We start from the raw sequence: 18,559 nt of genomic DNA on the forward strand, positions 1-18,559 counted from the left end.
GATCAATTTATGAGCATTAGAAAGAGATATCAAATAGTAAAGTTAGTGTAGAGCAACAGAGACAAATAGTAATAAAAAGATAAACTTTAAGCTCATGCACGGAAAGCAACATCTTGAGGAGTTGTCACTTTGGCATTTCTTTCCAAGTGCCATGCATTCAATGCATAGGACTTAATTTTTACTTTTACGAGTAAATAATTGTACAACTTGAGATAAAGAGAAGCAAAACCGCCGAAATGAGTTATTCCAAGTTTGATTTAACGTTCAAAATAGGTCAATACCTAGACCGGCATCTAGTGTTTCCATTACTTGAGTTTCTGGCTGCTAAAGAAGTGAGTTACACAAGTTAACCTGTATGATTGGACATATTAGAAATTGAGGTAGTGTACAAATAGCTGGTTAAATACTAATCATGTACATAACTTCACTTTCAGACTTACGACCAATCGGAGCTCCTGCAAGCCAAACTAGAGATTCTTAGCAAGACTAACATGATTGATTATGTTATTGATATCAGGAAAATGCTTTACCCTGATGAGGACACCCCTGAGGTAAGATGCACCGAATGACTGGCCTTTATAATGCTAAGTTCTTTGTGTTTCATTCATAAATTCAAAATGTAACCAAATACTGTCTGTTTAATTATTATGAATACAATGTAGGAACACAGCATAAATAATATTTATAACTATTCAAATATCCCTTCCAGTAAGGTAGTTCTTAGTTTCACCTTCTTGATACAAAACAATTTCCAATTTTTGCTACCATATTGTACTTTCTCTCACACCCATAATTTGCTTCATACATACTTGGAAATATTTAAGCTTTTGTATCATAAGTGATTTATTTTCATTCCTCACATGACTAAATGCTTATATTTTATGTTATTTCTACGATAATTAATTGAGTTGTTTGATATTCCTTACAAAAAAATTTGTGTCTTAACCCCCACACCATCATATAAATTTCAGTAATGATTTATTTATTATTTCCAGGAGATTAAAGCGAGGAGAGGGGTAGTTCTCTCCCAGCTGCAAGAGCTCCAGGATGCTGTGGAGCCAGTATTGAGACTCATGCAAAGAGATGATGTCATGAAGACAGTAGAGACCATGAGAGACCCCAAGACTCTCATCAACCATCTCACCACTAACAAGGAATTTGAGGTAACTAGCCTTGTTAAATAATAATAATTGTGCTGTACACAGTAATATTATGGAAGTACTGAATACATTTTAACAACAAAAAGTCACAAGAAATGTTTCAATAATGCAAGATTCCATATTGTAGGCTGTTAGATTAATGCTTTTAACTTGGAGAGCGAGTTTAATCTATATAAATAACTAGCTTCTGCCAGCGGTTTCACCCGCATCCCATGGGAACCTCTGCACAAACCCGGATAAAAAGTAACACCGAAAGAATTGTTCAAATCAGACCAGTAGTTTCTGAGATTAGCACGTTCAAACAAACAAACTCTTCAGCTTTATAATATTAGTATAGATTTATTTTGTTATTCATAATTTTATTTTTAACATCCAGATTATTTTAAACTTTTTATGTATTTACAGTTCAAAGTTGAGATGATTGACAGCATGTATCGGTTGGCCAAATACCGATACGAGTGTGGTAACTACGTTGAATCAGCATCCTATCTCTATTTCTGCCAGCTGGTGATGTGCCCAACTGACAAGGTAAGATTTGATGAGAATTAACTAAACTAATGATTAACAAGACAGCATTTTCCAGAGGGCGCTACTTTCTAAAACTGGATATACTCCCAATTCCGTTCCCTGGCCTACCCAACTTCCCTTGGTTAGACATATCCTTATGGCTTCCAACTACCCGTAACAAATGCCAAAGTGGTCCAAGTGTAGCTGGACCATATGATCAATCAACCCATGTGGCTATCGGTCACAAGCTCCTCTTTATAATATTAGATTAGCCTGTCTTTGCCATCTGACTCATAAAAGCATACATTAAAACTATCCATTAATTTATAAAAAATGTTTTTATTTCATAACTAAATGCATGTATTCTTCTATCTATATATTTATTTTTCATTGTTCATCTGCTGCTTTCATAATCTCTTCACCTTGATTTACATAAACTTCATTTTCATTGGAGATACAGTAGTTTTGATTATCTTGATAGGTTTTATCCTGCAGCATAAGTAAGCAGAATTAATTACTTGATCACTAATACAATATTAGCTTATGTAGATGCAATTACACATGTAAGCTAATATTGTATTAGTAATTATAACTTAATTTTATTTGAAGTTGAATACATATAAACTTGTTTGTATAAAATTATAAATATGTACACATACCATTCTGCACTGCAATCCCATATCATGTTTAGGGTGGAATTGATTTTTATGAACCTTCAATGGTGCTGTTGAAGAATACCATTGGCCACATATTTCACATTGGTAGACCAATATACCAAGGGATTTTGAGCTGTCCTGATGTGTTTTAGTCATGAAGTGACCAACTTTGTATCTGAAAATCAATCAAATTTTTATAAGCATTGTTTGAAAAAAATGGTCTTGCCTTTAAAGGTCTCTATCTATGTATCTTTACATGGAAGAATGTCTCGAGTAACAAATGTCGAAAAAAAAACTACACAAAAAATGAGTAATTTATGCTTTAGACTCACCTATGATTATACAATTGTTCATAATTTCTGAATTTACGATCACATGCATTACAAAGCAATAGTTTCGGTAATGAAAAACTGTAATACATGTTCAACCATGGGCATAATATCCAATGTTGTTCAGCTGTTTTGTAAGACATAAATGACATCCCACATGCATTGCACTCGTAATTATTTGCTGTAGTATGATTTTTTGAATGTCGTAATAATCTAGGAATGCTCGTAAATACTTTCTCGCAAAATTCACATTGCAGCAACGAAGAAGTTTTGATCTCTCTAACACAATCGGCATTATTTGATTTACAACACTCAGAGGAATGTTTCAAAGCTTGGTCTTGGCGAGGCCACACCTGGAAACACTGAATACAGGTCCAGACCACTTGCCAGCGAGGTTGTGCCTCCGCCATAGCATGTCTCATGGAATAATGTCTCCTCAAACCAGTCTCGTAAACAAAACATTTCCCACATGTGTTACAGGGAAATGATCTTATAGTTTTGGGACAAACAATGTCCAGTATCTCTTTCTTCTTAGTATAATTCAGGGTTCTATTGAGCATATGTATATTTTCCATAATACGAGCGTTGTTCTCTTTGACTTTTTCAAGGCTGTGTTCTAAAGGACTCAAATAAATTCCTGGATTATTTAATTTGCACTTATTTTTCAAATAAAACTGTAAATCATTCTCGTAACGTATATTTGTTTCAAATGTTTGTTGATTTGATAGGAGTGTATCTCTTGATTCTTCATGATAGTAACTTATGTCTTGATCTTTTTCACCTAATTTATAAGTAAGTTCATCTTTGTGTAGCATTGAAGACTCGGAATAAACATTCGTTATGTAAGATTCAGGCGATTCAATTGCTTTTGCACTTGCATCTAAATTAAATCTATCAAAATCATTTCCCGAAACGATTTTTACTACTAAGCGTGAAGACTTATCAGTTTCTTTCTTTTTCTCTTGCACTTTGCCATCCAACCATTTACTGTATTTGGTAGTAGGTGTAGAACTCCCTTCATCTTCTATGGATATATGTAACGATTTAAAATTAACCCCAGCCGCTTCAAATTTATGAATTATTAATTTTGATGAGGCTGACATTTTTGTACATGCCACAGAGACAGAGTATTTTTTTTATTTTTACTGTTCATTAATGGCTGAAAATAAGTGCCTAATAGATGTCAAAAAAGGTTTCAATTGCACATTGTTCTTCATAGATAAATGGGAGGTTGTAACGACGTTACTTACGATCTTACTTGTTACTGAGAATGTTATTGTGAGCCTTTAATATTTACAATACATATTTACAATAAAAATCAAAAACTATCCTAGTAAAACAAACAACTAAAAAGCGTCAAAAAATTCGTCCCCATCGCTGTCAACTGGGAGCGTGCCCAAGTAAAGTGCCTTGTTACTTAAATGCCAACCTATTTGAAGTAATATTTTTGTTTTCAGAACTACTTGTCCGTTCTATGGGGCAAACTCGCTAGTGAGATCTTGGTACAAAATTGGGATGGTGCCCTAGACGACTTGACGAAGTTGCGAGAGTTCATTGATAATGGTGGAGCAGGAGCAACTGCCAACAACATGCAAGCCCTTCAGCAGCGCACTTGGCTTGTGCACTGGTCACTTTTCGTATTTTTCAACCACGTCAAAGGGCGAGACCTCATCATTGAGATGTTTTTGTACAAGCCTCTGTGAGTAACCACTTAATACCCCGTATCTGTTTACTTACCTGTCTTTATTCTTGTTTCATAATTCATGTTATTTTTCTTACAGGTACTTGAATGCCATCCAAACGATGTGCCCGCATATCCTGCGTTATTTGGCGACTGCTGTTATTATTAACCGTTCCCGAAGGAACGCCTTGAAGGACTTGGTCAAAGTAATTCAGCAAGAAGCCTACACTTATAGGTATGTAAATATTTATGATTAACACATCACATCAATCTTACAGGCATACTTTTGAAAAATTAATACTATCAATTACGTCGTATTTTCAGAGACCCCATCACGGAGTTTATAGAGCATCTCTACGTAAACTTTGACTTCGAAGCTGCCCGCCGGAAGTTGAACCAGTGCCAAGCAGTACTTTTGACCGACTTTTTCTTGATTGCGTGTCTAGAAGAGTTTGTTGAAAATGCTCGCCTCATGATCTTCGAAACTTTCTGTCGTATTCACCAAGTCATCAGTATTGGGTGTGTATAAGATGACAAAAAAGATAGTTTATTTTCTGTATTTTTTTTATATCTTGTTATAAATTAATTGTGATATTACAGAATGTTAGCTGAGAATTTGAACATGCAGCCAGATGAGGCTGAATGCTGGATTGTAAACTTGATTCGTAATGCGCGTCTGGACGCCAAGATCGACTCCAAGTTAGGTCATGTTGTGATGGGGGCCCAACCTTTATCCCCATACCAACAACTTGTGGAAAGGATCGACTCACTCGCTGTCCGATCTGAAGCGCTGACGTCGTTAGTAGAACGTAAACAGAAAACCCGTAACCAAGATGTAAGTGTAATTGCTATGCTACATACATGGATATGACCCAACACAATCAATGTAATCCTTCATTTCTCAAAAATTTTAAATTTCTGTTTCAGATTCGTTGGGGAACTCAAGAATTTTAAGCTTAACATTCTTTTGATAAAATAATTCCGAACTAGCATTACTTGCGTAAGAATCGTCTCAAAGAAATAACATTATTGTACTTCGGCACATCTATGAAGCAATTTTTATTACATATACATATTTATACTATAAAGCTTGTATTTTATTTCGGAATCCTAAAACCAACCTCTGAACTTGCTTTCTATATTCCTATCAGGTTTTTCCCTGAATGATAACTAAAGAGTCTGTAAAATTAAAGCAATAATTTTGTAATTAATAAAGGTACTGTTTTATTTATATGTAAATTGATACATTTTTAAACTTTACTGTAATTTTAAACATAAATATTTATCCATACATTCTAACAACTATTCTACAGGTTTGATAGTAATGAACTTAGACAGAATAAAAGCAACCAATATTGTTGACATTACAAAGAATACAACAAATATGTAAAATGTATCTTCAGAAAATACATCTGTAAATGCTGGAATCTGGTTGTAGAGCTCTTCCACTACATTTAGATTGCCTTTATTTGACCTCGTCATCTTGTATGATATTATCTACTTCCTTTTGGTCTTCTTTTCTGTTTTGGTTTGGATTGTAGCTGCTGGCTGTTCTACTGGGGCTAGTGATGAGATATGTTTGTTCAACAATTGCAAAATTTCTAAACAGGTGAGGTTCCCACTTTTTAATGTAACGTTTTTTATTTTGGCTGTCTCTGAAAAAAAAACACAAATTTCATATATAAAGGAACTTCATAAACTGTACAGATGACAAAAGTATTCATGGTAAATAGATTATAATTACCTGCAATTGAAGGTGTTAATGTGATATCAACAGTAGGCTCACTGCGGTCACAAACAATTTCTGTTTTCAGTGCACAATTGGGATTAGTCAGACTAATTTTTGTTGAGCTTATGTAATGAAGGAAATTCCTAAAAAAAATATATTTTAATCACTAAAAACTTATTTACTATAATAACTACTATCAAAGGTATGAATTCCAAAATATTGTTGTTTTCAGCCCAAATCAGACTCCCAAATCTTTTCTAGTTGTTCAAGAATTGAATAAACATTAAATTGTCTTGCTGGAAATGGTGCTGAATCATATTTGGTTATCTATTTTTAGACATTGCAGTAACAAGATTAAATGTATCAAAACAATGTTAAGGGAAGTTACCTAGTGAATTGAGATAGTATAATTTTATGTCCAATATAACAAAGAACTTATCCATTAATAGCACAACCTATGATACACCACACAACCTATTAGATTGCTTTTTAAGTATGAGCTAAAGCTAATAAGAGCAGGTTTAAAATTCTTCAACTATTTCTGATATTGGCTAACGAAATGTCTGGTAGACATGCCAGATAGTCTATGACATTATTTTATTATTCTCAGCCGATTTAAAGGTTATGAATGTGTTTATGTGAAAAAAATCGAATAATTGGGTAGGAATCTGCTAAAATGTTGGAAATAAGTAAAGGTGTACCTCTTTTGGTGTACGCCGTCAAATGTCACTATGGCATGGCATATATAAATAAAATTTCAATCGGCCTTACCTTGTATGTGTTACATTATCACCAAATGGGTCAAATTTGACTGTAATTCTCTTAGCAGCTTTCAAATTTACGAGTCTTAGCTGTTTTCCAATAGCAGATACTACGCCTCCAGATCTTCTAAGTGTTCCACTGTATGGGATAGACATAGTTTTCCCAAAATATAATTATGTATATGGGTAGCAGCTGGGATTGATCAATAAGTAGAGCAGGGCGGCAGACATAAAATGTGATACCACAGATGATATATTTTGTCGATAGTCGGTGATTTTTGTTCATGTGCGATGAAACACAAGAAAAAGTACTGTTTTTTTCCTTTAAGCAGTGCAGTCTATTGTCATGACGCATAACAGCATTTGGAGAATCAAAATTGATTGATGATTATGCATATGCAATAAAAAACCGGCCAAGTGCGAGTGGAACTCCCACATGTAGGGTTCCATACCACTGCCTATAAAACGGCCATAAAATCACGGTTTTTCTTAAAGATCTCCTAAAATGTTTATTTTGAGCAAACTCATTTGTGAGCGATTTAAAATACTATTTTACTAAAACATTTACATAACTGCATTAAAATAAAAGTAAGTCAAAGAAGTTAAATTCTGTATCATTGCAAAAATGTTAGTGACTAATTAATGTTATAATTACACTTAGAAGACAGTTTAAACGTGAATTTAGATTAATAAAATTAAAATTCCTTCAATAGATAGTGTCACAAGCGTCGCCGTAGTCATTGCATTTTTGCATTGAAACCATTGAGACTGTTGCTCAGACTGCTCAACTGTACTCAACTCTACCTACACTCTTGCCCTACTCTATAACTCTACACACTATGACACTATCACACTACGTCATAAAGCATTAGATTAGGGCGACGACTTAGAAAATACTTTGACACTTTCTATAATAATTATTGTTGGATTTATCACATTGTGGCAATTTCTAAAGCTAAATATTTGTGTGTTTCTTAAGTTTTACCCTTTTGTTGATATAAACATTTTATCAGGATGTACCCCGTTGGTCAAGGTAGGTGTTATGCTCTATGGGAGCACCACTTTGTTTGATTGTTCTAAATAATATTACAAGCAATGTGATTGACCATGGATCTTAGAACTTGAAATTTTTTTGTTGGACTCCGATTTATGTATTCACATGTGTAAAATAATCAGCTCCAGCGGGGGACACGAATGCTGGTGCGGTGAGTGTTGCGGGGGCAGTGACCGCGGCTGCGAGCACGACTGGTGCTGCGCCCGGAGTCCCCAGCACTGCCCCCGCGGCCGGAGCGACCACACCTGGGGCAGCTGGTGCCGCGGGTGCCATGAGCCTCGTGTCGCCTGCTGCACCGCTCGCAGAACTACCGACCCTCACATGCCCGAGACGTCCCAACCTCGGCCATGAGGGAAGGCCGATTATGCTACGGGCTAATCATTTTCAAATATCCATGCCCAGAGGATTTGTTCATCATTACGATGTTAATATACAACCTGATAAATGCCCAAGAAAGGTAATTTGTATATTGTTGACAGTTTCCTTTTGTTTCCTCTAACATTGTTTTTTCTAGTGTTATGTTAAATAACAGCTCTATAAAAACGAATATCATATTACTTTAATATTTCATTGTGTCAATTTGAATTAATAACAAGAGATTAAAATCCTTTGAATGTAGTGATCATGATTTTGTATTATTTTTAGGTCAATAGAGAAATTGTTGAAACTATGGTTCATTGTTACAATAAAATATTTGGAGCACTCAAGCCTGTGTTTGATGGCAGAAATAATCTTTACACAAGAGATCCGCTGCCTATAGGGAATGACAAGGTTGAATTGGAGGTTATATTGCCTGGTGAGGGAAAAGACAGAGTGTTCCGAGTCAGCATCAAATGGGTTGCACAGGTTGGTATATAATTAATGGATTCTACATGGATTTCATGTAATAAAATCAACATTTAATAGTTATTCATGTGTTAACATGAGATTTACTGAGAAATTACCACTTATTCTGTAATTTGCTTTTGAAATAAAGGTTTTGTGGTGGCATTTTTGATTAATAAGTTTCATTGTAACTACGTTAAAGTGTCTGAGTGTATTTACAATCAAAAATTTGCTTATTTTACTATAATTTTACATAACATTTCTGCTTTGTTTTAGTATGTCATTTATAATTATGCAAATTAAATCAACAAATGTTATTTATGCTTGTCAGTTTGTAATTAAGTTTTAGTATTACTGTTTTTAAGAAATTCAGCAAATTCGTAATATGTGGTAGTAATCAAATTTTTTGCAGTATTACGGGACAAAAGAAAGTGTTTAGTCAAATGTTCTTTCAACACATTTATTTTAGGTGTCACTGTTTGCTCTAGAAGAAGCTCTTGAAGGTCGAACAAGGCAGATTCCTTATGACGCCATCTTAGCTTTGGATGTAGTCATGCGGCATCTACCATCTATGATGTATACGCCAGTTGGCCGATCATTTTTCTCATCTCCAGAAGGATATTACCATCCACTTGGTGGAGGTAGAGAGGTTTGGTTTGGTTTCCACCAGTCTGTGAGGCCTAGCCAATGGAAAATGATGCTTAACATTGATGGTACGTATGTTTGTTTAATTATTATGATATAATATTTAATGACCAAACTACAGTATGATAGAAATTTAGCTTAAAAATTTTATTGCAATTAAACAATATTGTTTACATTAATTTAGATTACATTCTTCATCATCATCTTCCTGCCCTGTTCCGTTCCTCTCTGTCAGATGTAACACTTACATCCACTCTCTTCCGCTTCATGTCCTCTTTCAGGCAATCAATCCATCTCTCCATCCTTCTTAATTTAGATTACATTCTTATAAGCACATAATATTTATCTTGAATATGGATTACTTGAAATGTTTCTTATGTTATTCCTAATTTTTCAGTTTCTGCAACCGCCTTTTACAAAGCACAGCCAGTCATAGAATTTATGTGTGAAGTACTTGACATTCGAGATATTAATGATCAGAGAAAGCCATTGACAGACTCGCAAAGAGTTAAATTTACAAAAGAAATCAAAGGACTCAAAATAGAAATCACTCATTGTGGTACAATGAAGAGGAAATACAGGGTGTGTAATGTGACCCGCAGACCTTCTCAGATGCAATCGTAAGTTATTTATTGGGCATATTGTGATATTAGACTAAACTTCATGATAATTTAAATACTCAGTGAAATATTATATATTGACAAGGGATTTGTTATTGCAATATGGTTGTAAGTAAAAAATCAAGGGACATATTATTTTGGAACTGTAATGTAATGAAAACCAATAACAATATAACTTTTGTGATGACTGTTTAAAGTAAAAATAGCATCAAGATGAAAATAAAAAAAATATTCAAAACTAAGTTTTTTTCTAATTGCATTGTTTCCTTATTGTAATTATTTAAAGAACAAACTTTACCAATCTATAAAAGCATATTCATAAGTTTAAACGGTTTTGTCCCATCTGATAAAAAATTAGCTGTTCTTTTTTCCTCTATTGAGTGTGTACAATCTATCTTTTTTCCCCACAGGTTTCCTCTTCAGCTAGAAAATGGACAAACAGTGGAATGTACTGTAGCCAAATATTTCTTGGATAAGTACAAGATGAAGTTACGGTATCCACATTTGCCATGTTTACAAGTAGGTCAGGAGCACAAACACACATACCTACCTCTGGAAGTATGCAACATAGTGCCGGGTCAGAGATGTATTAAAAAGCTGACTGACATGCAAACATCTACCATGATCAAAGCGACAGCGCGCTCCGCTCCCGATAGGTAAATGCACGATTTTAAATACATACCAGGATAATAGTCATATAATATTTTTCCTATCTGTATCTTTGATGCAGTATTTATTTTAAAACTTTATGAAATTGTGGTTATTATAATGACCGACAGTTTTTGGGCATTCATAAAATTTACCCACCTATTGTATACGAAATGGATGGGTATCTCCAAATTTTTTGACATAAAACTTATGTTTTCTCTGTGGGGCTTTTGAGTTCCATGGCTGCACCAATATTTCTCAGAAACTGTTTCTAAAAAAGCTATTTTCTATTTAATTATACAGGGAAAGAGAAATCAACAACTTGGTGCGTCGTGCGAACTTCAACACAGATCTGTACGTGAAGGAGTTTGGTCTAACGATCTCAAACAACATGATGGAGGTCCGTGGTCGCGTGTTACCGCCGCCTAAACTACAGTATGGAGGCCGTGTCTCGTCACTTGGAGGACAGGTAGTTTATAACCTTACTCACCTTGCTTTATTTACCTTCATTACTTGTAATTTTGTATTTCACAACGAAAATAATACATAAGTAGGCTTAGGCCCAAGTTGACAACATCTGTTTATGAATTTTTATTTTTTTAATTAACAAAGTAAGTAGCTTCTACGAAAAACGGTCAATTACTTTGCCAGTGAAAATGGGGCTTACAGTATCTAAAAAAAATGGGCTAACTTATAACTAAGTTTGAAATATTGCTATAACTTTGTTACTTCATATTTAATTGTTTTTCTTGTTTCTCCTATAGCAAGCGTTGCCTAACCAAGGTGTGTGGGACATGAGAGGCAAGCAGTTCTTCATGGGGGTTGAGATAAGAGTGTGGGCCATTGCTTGCTTCGCGCCTCAAAGAACTGTTAGAGAAGATGCCTTGAAGTAAGTTCATTTCTGCTTATGTGGTATGAAAAAGACAAATGTTGTATCTAAACTAAAAAACCTGTAAATTGAGTGGGTATATAAAATTCCAGTTTACAGAATTAATAACTAACTTAATCTCCTGGTAAATTTTTGGATATTACCAAAGTCGTTGAACATCTGTAAAACTGCCTAGATATGGATATAGAATGTAATAAAGGAATTTCGGTTCCAGTAAAGAGTTCAAGATCCATGTGAGAATCTTTGATTCTTTTCAAATACAGGTTTGGTTAGTAAAAAAAGCCCTCCTGGCATTGTTCTTGTCTACTAGCTAAAGTATGTTTGTGTATGTATAATATTTCTGAATTGTTTACAGAAACTTCACACAGCAGCTGCAGAAGATATCGAATGACGCCGGCATGCCTATCATCGGGCAGCCGTGCTTCTGCAAGTACGCGACAGGGCCGGACCAAGTGGAGCCCATGTTCAAATACCTTAAAAGCACCTTCGTACAGTTGCAGCTTGTTGTTGTTGTTCTACCGGGAAAAACGCCTGTCTATGGTATGTATTTGTGGTTAAAATATTTTTAGATTATTTTTCGTTGAGCCTGTCTATATTTTTTTTTTGTGGTTACACTATGTATAACCCACGGTTACGGCCCCACAACATGACACATTGCTAAGTAGTTCATGCTGCCACGAAATTAGTTTCTTCAATTATGAAAAATAATAAAATGTATTATTCAAAATAATGTACTGAAATACTCAGCTTAGGCAAATTTTAGTAGAGACATTCAAATACACTGAGGTTGAAATTTAGCATGCACTGCAGTCTTTGTTTTGACAATTTCAAACGATTTTTCGAAAAAGAAGGTCATAGTCGACCAGTACCTACTACCATGGCCAAACACTAAGTGGTAACTCTTTGTCCACAGCTGAAGTGAAACGCGTAGGCGACACAGTACTCGGCATGGCGACGCAATGTGTTCAAGCGAAGAACGTGAACAAAACATCTCCGCAGACGCTAAGCAATTTGTGTCTAAAAATCAACGTGAAGCTCGGCGGTATCAACTCTATTCTCGTGCCGTCGTTACGTCCTAAGGTGTGTAACTAAGCTTATTACGTATTTTTTCAACATGAAACCACAGATTATATCATATGAAACGTTATCCATTTTATAATTGAAAAATTGCTATTTTTGTGTTGTTTTTTTTTTGCTTCTTCGACAACTCCTGTTCACTAGAGAGGGTAAAAGTTAAAGAAATGTGTAATATGGTTTGGTTTTGCCAGCACCAATCACGGTTTCCGCTCCTATCCTTTTACAGAGACACAGGATTATCAATCTTATAACCACCAATTAAATGAAGATAATTATGGTTTGGGAAGCCTTTTTTATCGAGATGTCTTGTACGATTTTTTTTACATAATGTTTTCCTTTGCCAGGTATTCAACGAGCCCGTAATATTCTTGGGCGTGGACGTAACGCACCCGCCGGCCGGCGACAACAAGAAGCCGTCTATAGCCGCCGTCGTTGGTTCAATGGACGCTCATCCTTCACGTTACGCGGCCACTGTTCGCGTGCAGCAACACAGGTACTGTCGTCTTACCACTGCAGTACACAGCTGTGTACTGTTGTGTATTCAGTACACGGTCTGTGTACTGTTGTGTTGTGACTCATTTGTGTAATGGATGGTGCGAGTTATATGTGCGTTAGACGCTGGAACTTGGAATGGTAGATGTTACTTTTGCGCGTTGTTTGAAAGGTTTTAGTAATCGATAATAATCGATCATCATATAAATAAAGTTCACGAAATATATATCTTTTATCATCAGATTTTATATGAAATGTTTCCGAGCGTCCAGTGCACCCGTATCTCGCGCCCAGCATTTCTTTTCTTACGCGAAATTGCAGTTTTTGCGTTTGTGCACCGCGTCTGATCCGATTCCGAGACAATACGGTCCGAAATAAATACCTATGTTACATGTTCACTATAGCTTTCGATCCAAGATGATACAATCTATCTATACGACAGTTTTATAAGACAAATATTGTGCTAGAAATTTTCGAAGTTGTTAAAAATTTACTGGGGTTATGTTCAGTTAGTTCGGTCCGTATTATCTCGGAGTGGGATCGGTCTCAGTGCGCATTCGCACTTACGCTGTTTTTTTATTTTTCCCTTTCGCTTCGCTCATCACACGTCCACTGCTCTCGTCAATGACAAGCGAGGGCAGGTGTGCGAGTTGCACCGACTCACCGTTAGGGTTCTATAAGTAAGTAGATGGGGCAGTCTTTTGGAGTGTGCACACTGCAGATTTTTTATCGGCCGATAGTTTAGTTGGTTAGCTAGTCAACTGCATCTACTTACGCAGAGGCTGACCCAAAACACGGGAACAAGCTAGGATGATGAATCATTTCTTTGGATCGGTTATAAATATTGACCATGTAATATGGGAGTGCGCACATTATCCAATCTAAAATCGGTCGATAAAATAATCTGAAAGGCGTCCCGATTCCCTTTTGGTTTAGTTGTCGCTCTTTCATAACACACGATGCATGGACGAAGTCGTACCCATCAAATGCATACGCCATTCATTCAAAATTGAACACTACAAATTGGCCGACCATCGAACACAGTGTGTGCACTCGTTTTTAATTAAATTATATATTTTATAAGTCTTTGTCAGCCGGATAGCGAATAAACTATCGGTCGATAAAAATCTGCAAAGTGCGCACTCCCTGCGCGAATCTCCATCTATTTTGACAAAAGCAAATATTTGGAAAATTTCTGCTCAGAACGCATTAAAGGATGAAGATAAAGGGTGCATACATCCTATGAAATCACCCAGTTTAGTTTACCAAAAGCTGTTATGTTTAAAGATAATCCTTCCTTTTACGTTTATTTTGATGGCTTTTTAATATATTTTTTGTATCTTCTTAAATAAATATATCTTTCAGCAAATTATAATAAACCTTACAGGAAAAGAATTAAACAGACCTTTTGTTGAAACAAGACATTTAATTTCAATGAGTCATAACAATTCCATTTTCCATGTTATCATATTCTTATCGCCAGTCTATTCTCAACGTGGAAAGACTGGCATAAGTAACTCATGGACCATCATTATAAGTCACCTGAAAACTGAACATAGCGTATTTCTTAGCAAGGTTTCTGTTGCTAATGTTAAGGACATAATGCTTTTCAGGCAAGAGATAGTTCACGAAATGAGCAGCATGGTGCAAGAGTTGTTGATAATGTTCTACAAGAGCACGGGCGGGTTTAAGCCGCATCGCATCATTATGTACCGCGACGGAATATCAGAAGGACAGTTTCTGCATGTGTTGCAACATGAACTTACCGCTGTCAGAGAAGCTTGTATCAAGGTAAGTTTAAAACACCGATTACAGATATTTATTTAAATATCTGTGTTTGGATTAAAAGTTATAATAGCGATATTAGGTTAACCGTTAACCTATGAAACACTCAAAAGAAATGAAAATGACATCGAAATTGGTTGCTTATGAATATTGGATACATCAAAGTGGGAAACTCACTATCTCTGTTAAAAAATATTTTATTATTTGTTTGTATACCTTGCTTTTATGTAAAAAAATATAATTGATCAAAACTATAATATTTTTCAAACTCGGCTGATAAATCAGCTTATTGACTATAAACAGTGATTGAAAAAAAAAAAACGCCCCACCCTTTTTTACGATTTTGTTTACTGCAAAGACCTGCTGGAACCAACTTCTCAACATAGAAGAAATATCCCAACACAAAATTGTTATAATTTGTAGTTGGAAGCGGAATACAAGCCGGGTATCACGTTCATCGTGGTACAGAAGCGGCACCACACGCGGCTGTTCTGCGCCGACAAGAAGGAGCAGTCGGGCAAGTCCGGCAACATCCCCGCCGGCACTACCGTCGACCTCGGCATCACGCACCCCACTGAGTTCGACTTCTATCTTTGCAGTCATCAGGGTATACAGGTGAGACTTTTTTTAAATTATGTAAGACCTAATGCTGTTGTGTGAAAAGGTTGCATTGACACTACGTCAGGACCGGATTGAGAAGCTCTTGTTATGCTTCAAAAAGGAGCTCTGTATGAAAGGGTTTTAATAGTTCGAAAGTTTAGTTTATCGATTAAAATACAGCAATCAATATTTTTGTTTTTCAAAATGAAATCGAATTAATTTTCAATTAATGTGTACCTACTTTTTTGTCCCTCTCTTTTGGCCCTTCTGGCCTGGCATATCCCGCCCTAAATCCGGCCCTGTGCGATGTATGTATCCGTGTACTGAGCGGTGAGCGTGGCACCCGCAGGGCACGTCGCGGCCGTCGCACTACCACGTGCTGTGGGACGACAACCACTTCGGGTCGGACGAGCTGCAGTGCCTGACGTACCAGCTGTGCCACACGTACGTGCGCTGCACGCGCTCGGTGTCGATCCCCGCGCCCGCCTACTACGCGCACCTCGTGGCCTTCCGCGCGCGCTACCACCTCGTGGAGAAGGAGCACGACTCGGGCGAGGGCAGCCACCAGTCCGCCTGCAGCGAGGACCGCACGCCCATCGCCATGGCGCGCGCCATCACCGTGCACGCCGTCACCAAGAAGGTCATGTACTTCGCCTAACCGCCGCTACTCAGCCTGCCAGCCGAGGGGGCAGCTCGGTGCCAGTGTCGGCTCCGTAGGCGATCGCCGGGTGGATCCCACGTTTTCTATTATTATAAATGATTCTGATAGATAGACCGGAACAAGTAAGTCTCATAAATCATATACAAATATTTGGTATGATTCCACTTCAACAGTAATTTTCCGCGAAGCGCCGACATTTTTCAGGCGTTTTTTTCGTGTTCTAACCGATTTATGCCGCTATAGAAATAATGGGATGCACCCCGACTGTGAGAGCGGGGCACGACGCCGTCCGGTCTCCTCGCTGTGAGATAGAACTCCGCCTATTTTCTGGTTGCTTAAATCGATGTCGATGCCGACCGTTTTCTATCAGGTTCTGTATAGCCCCACGTGTTTCATATAGTCTAATTTTATAATTGTTGTTATGCTTTTACGAAGATAGCTGTCCCAATATAAAAGACGTTTCACTTTTATGAAATTTTGGTAATCGAAACGAATACCGTTGACAATTCTTTGATGATATTATTTTGAATATTCAGACAAATGCAATACTGATTACCTCATGCATGTATTGTGTAGTGTAGTAATCCCTTTCTCTCGAAGACTACGTGTCATGGATATTGACTATCTTCTAAGAAGCATTTTGTAGGATTCAACTTTAGCTCTTTAAATAAAATAAAGAAGTGCGATTAATTTAATAAGTGCATGTTTTATCGTCATTTGAAACTAAAAATGAATTGTTAGTGACAGTGATATGCAAAGAAATATATTTTATTAAATATATAAATAAGAACAATCAAGTGCTCATAAACTAGTTGAAAATACTTTCAGGCTTTAAAACGGACAGGCCATGAATCATATCTTAATTTTTTATGCATATTGACATAAAGTTTAAAAAATAGAATAATTACATTCATCACCTTCATATATTCTGACACTTGAATGAGGATTATTTCTGCTCATCCTGGTCGAACGTGGGACAGCAGATACCTGTTGAGTTCATTATATTTTCATTCATTATGAAATAAATAAAATCAAATAAATGTCGTATATACTCATCATTTACATTGGTATCCGCTATTAATAATTTAGTGAGAAAATGTATTGTGTTGCTTATACTGCCTTTCCCTGTATTAATACGTAGCGCCCTCGCTCAAATAGTCCTCATTAGGTGCACAATGCACACGTTTCTATAATAGTCAAAATAATCATTACTTCGGACAATTTACCATAACATGGAAATAACTCGTGAGTGATTATTACGTGTTCAGCTTTTATGAATATAATATTTAATTTCTATCTTATTTCTACGTCTATCCTTATTCTAATTATAATATTTTGTATTGCACACACCACACGTACTCCACACGGCCACAAATACATTATGTATATAAATACACAGTATGAAGATACAGCCAACATTATTATCACTGTAAAGAATGTTATTTTTATTTTATATTTTTAAGTTTATTTTAAAATAAGAATTCTTTTATAATGTATTTTTTAGCTTTAAGTTTTATTTCAACTAAAAGTTGGGAAGAAGCTACGTTCTGACTTTAGGAGTTGGTGACAAATGTTTTTTTTGTAATTAAGTAGTGTGGAAGCAAATAAACAAATTTTTACCAGAAATTCTATATTTGGTGTTTCAATTGGTCGCACGGTTTTATTTTTTAGTTAGGTAACACTCGCGAGGTAACTGCCGTTAAATAGGATATTTGCAATAAATGATACAACAATAGACGATCGGTAGACATAGACAGAATTGTCTATAAACATAATATATACATAAATAATTTAGTTTCTTATCATGATATAACATTATATTGATGTAAATATGTATAACATAACACTTTTTCACAGTAATATCCTAATATTTGTGTCGTGTAAATGTTTAACCGTTAACATTATTAACAAAATTACTTTTCTTATGTATGAAATGCCATTTTAATACCAGTGTAATAAAATCTTAAAGTACCGTCCACTTGCATGACAACTGGGTGAACAAAATGAGCTTAAAACATATTCCAAACATCTTTCTTTTCCAAGGATGAATACAGAATGATGATTCTAATATGTTCAGCGGTAATTGCGATCGCTTAGTTGTCGAGCAAACGCGACTGTATTTAATCACACTTAAAAATAATAAAAAAATCGCGTCTTATTTATGGTATTTAAGTATATACCTTTGAGTTCATATTTATATAATAAAATGTTTAATTATAATAGTATGCATAGGATTGCTTTGTGTGCTTGCTTTTCTGCAGTGATTATGATTATTTTACATTAACAACGTCGCGTTGTCTAGACCGATTTCGGCTTCAATTTAACCACATCTATTCTTGCTAAAACCTACTGTTTATTCAGTGATGATATGTTTGTCACAAGTCATTTCATAGATCTCGTCTAAGCCTTTATCTTTATCTGTCTTTACGAGCATGTCAAT

General features: G+C 35.8%; 5 protein-coding genes across 6 annotated transcripts; 2 read left to right on the top strand and 3 right to left on the bottom strand.

Annotated features, from left to right (window-relative positions):
- The first annotated feature begins 106 nt into the window (after positions 1-106).
- LOC110378916 (eukaryotic translation initiation factor 3 subunit E) lies at positions 107-5,421 on the top strand. The gene is made up of 9 exons (XM_021338361.3): positions 107-332; positions 435-551; positions 996-1,163; positions 1,566-1,688; positions 4,110-4,351; positions 4,434-4,568; positions 4,658-4,852; positions 4,934-5,168; positions 5,261-5,421. Exons 1-9 carry the CDS (start codon positions 237-239, stop codon positions 5,285-5,287), a joined length of 1,338 nt encoding a protein of 445 aa, XP_021194036.1. The 5' UTR covers positions 107-236; the 3' UTR covers positions 5,288-5,421.
- Positions 1,712-4,071, bottom strand: LOC110378915 (zinc finger protein 347). Its single transcript, XM_021338360.3, has 3 exons — positions 2,656-4,071; positions 2,327-2,498; positions 1,712-2,156 (listed from the first exon to the last, which is right to left on the bottom strand). The coding sequence occupies exons 1-3, from the start codon at positions 3,753-3,755 to the stop codon at positions 2,055-2,057; spliced, it is 1,374 nt and encodes a 457-aa protein (XP_021194035.3). The 5' UTR covers positions 3,756-4,071; the 3' UTR covers positions 1,712-2,054.
- Positions 5,422-5,532: 111 nt separating the features above from the next.
- Positions 5,533-5,815, bottom strand: LOC126053442 (uncharacterized). Its single transcript, XM_049836742.2, has one exon. The coding sequence runs from the start codon at positions 5,813-5,815 to the stop codon at positions 5,636-5,638; it is 180 nt and encodes a 59-aa protein (XP_049692699.1). The 3' UTR covers positions 5,533-5,635.
- LOC110378908 (large ribosomal subunit protein mL53) lies at positions 5,533-7,088 on the bottom strand. Its single transcript, XM_021338349.3, has 3 exons — positions 6,834-7,088; positions 6,078-6,205; positions 5,533-5,988 (listed from the first exon to the last, which is right to left on the bottom strand). The coding sequence occupies exons 1-3, from the start codon at positions 6,977-6,979 to the stop codon at positions 5,831-5,833; spliced, it is 432 nt and encodes a 143-aa protein (XP_021194024.1). The 5' UTR covers positions 6,980-7,088; the 3' UTR covers positions 5,533-5,830.
- Positions 7,089-7,652: 564 nt separating this feature from the next.
- On the top strand, positions 7,653-17,750 carry Ago1 (Argonaute-1). Of its 2 annotated transcripts, XM_021338346.3 has the most exons (15): positions 7,653-7,856; positions 8,000-8,334; positions 8,523-8,723; positions 9,172-9,415; positions 9,745-9,967; positions 10,378-10,623; positions 10,919-11,084; positions 11,380-11,504; positions 11,860-12,044; positions 12,418-12,584; positions 12,926-13,074; positions 13,706-13,753; positions 14,687-14,864; positions 15,282-15,473; positions 15,808-17,750. In XM_021338346.3, exons 1-15 carry the CDS (start codon positions 7,838-7,840, stop codon positions 16,114-16,116), a joined length of 2,787 nt encoding a protein of 928 aa, XP_021194021.1. In that variant the 5' UTR covers positions 7,653-7,837; the 3' UTR covers positions 16,117-17,750. The 2 variants fall into 2 exon arrangements, with proteins under 2 accessions (XP_021194021.1, XP_021194022.1); XM_021338347.3 differs by lacking the exon at positions 13,706-13,753 and having other exon boundaries at positions 7,654-7,856.
- Positions 17,751-18,559: the final 809 nt, after the last annotated feature.

This window comes from Helicoverpa armigera, chromosome 3 (genome assembly GCF_030705265.1).
Source record: "Helicoverpa armigera isolate CAAS_96S chromosome 3, ASM3070526v1, whole genome shotgun sequence".
In the NCBI taxonomy this organism is placed as follows: Eukaryota; Metazoa; Arthropoda; class Insecta; order Lepidoptera; family Noctuidae; genus Helicoverpa; species Helicoverpa armigera.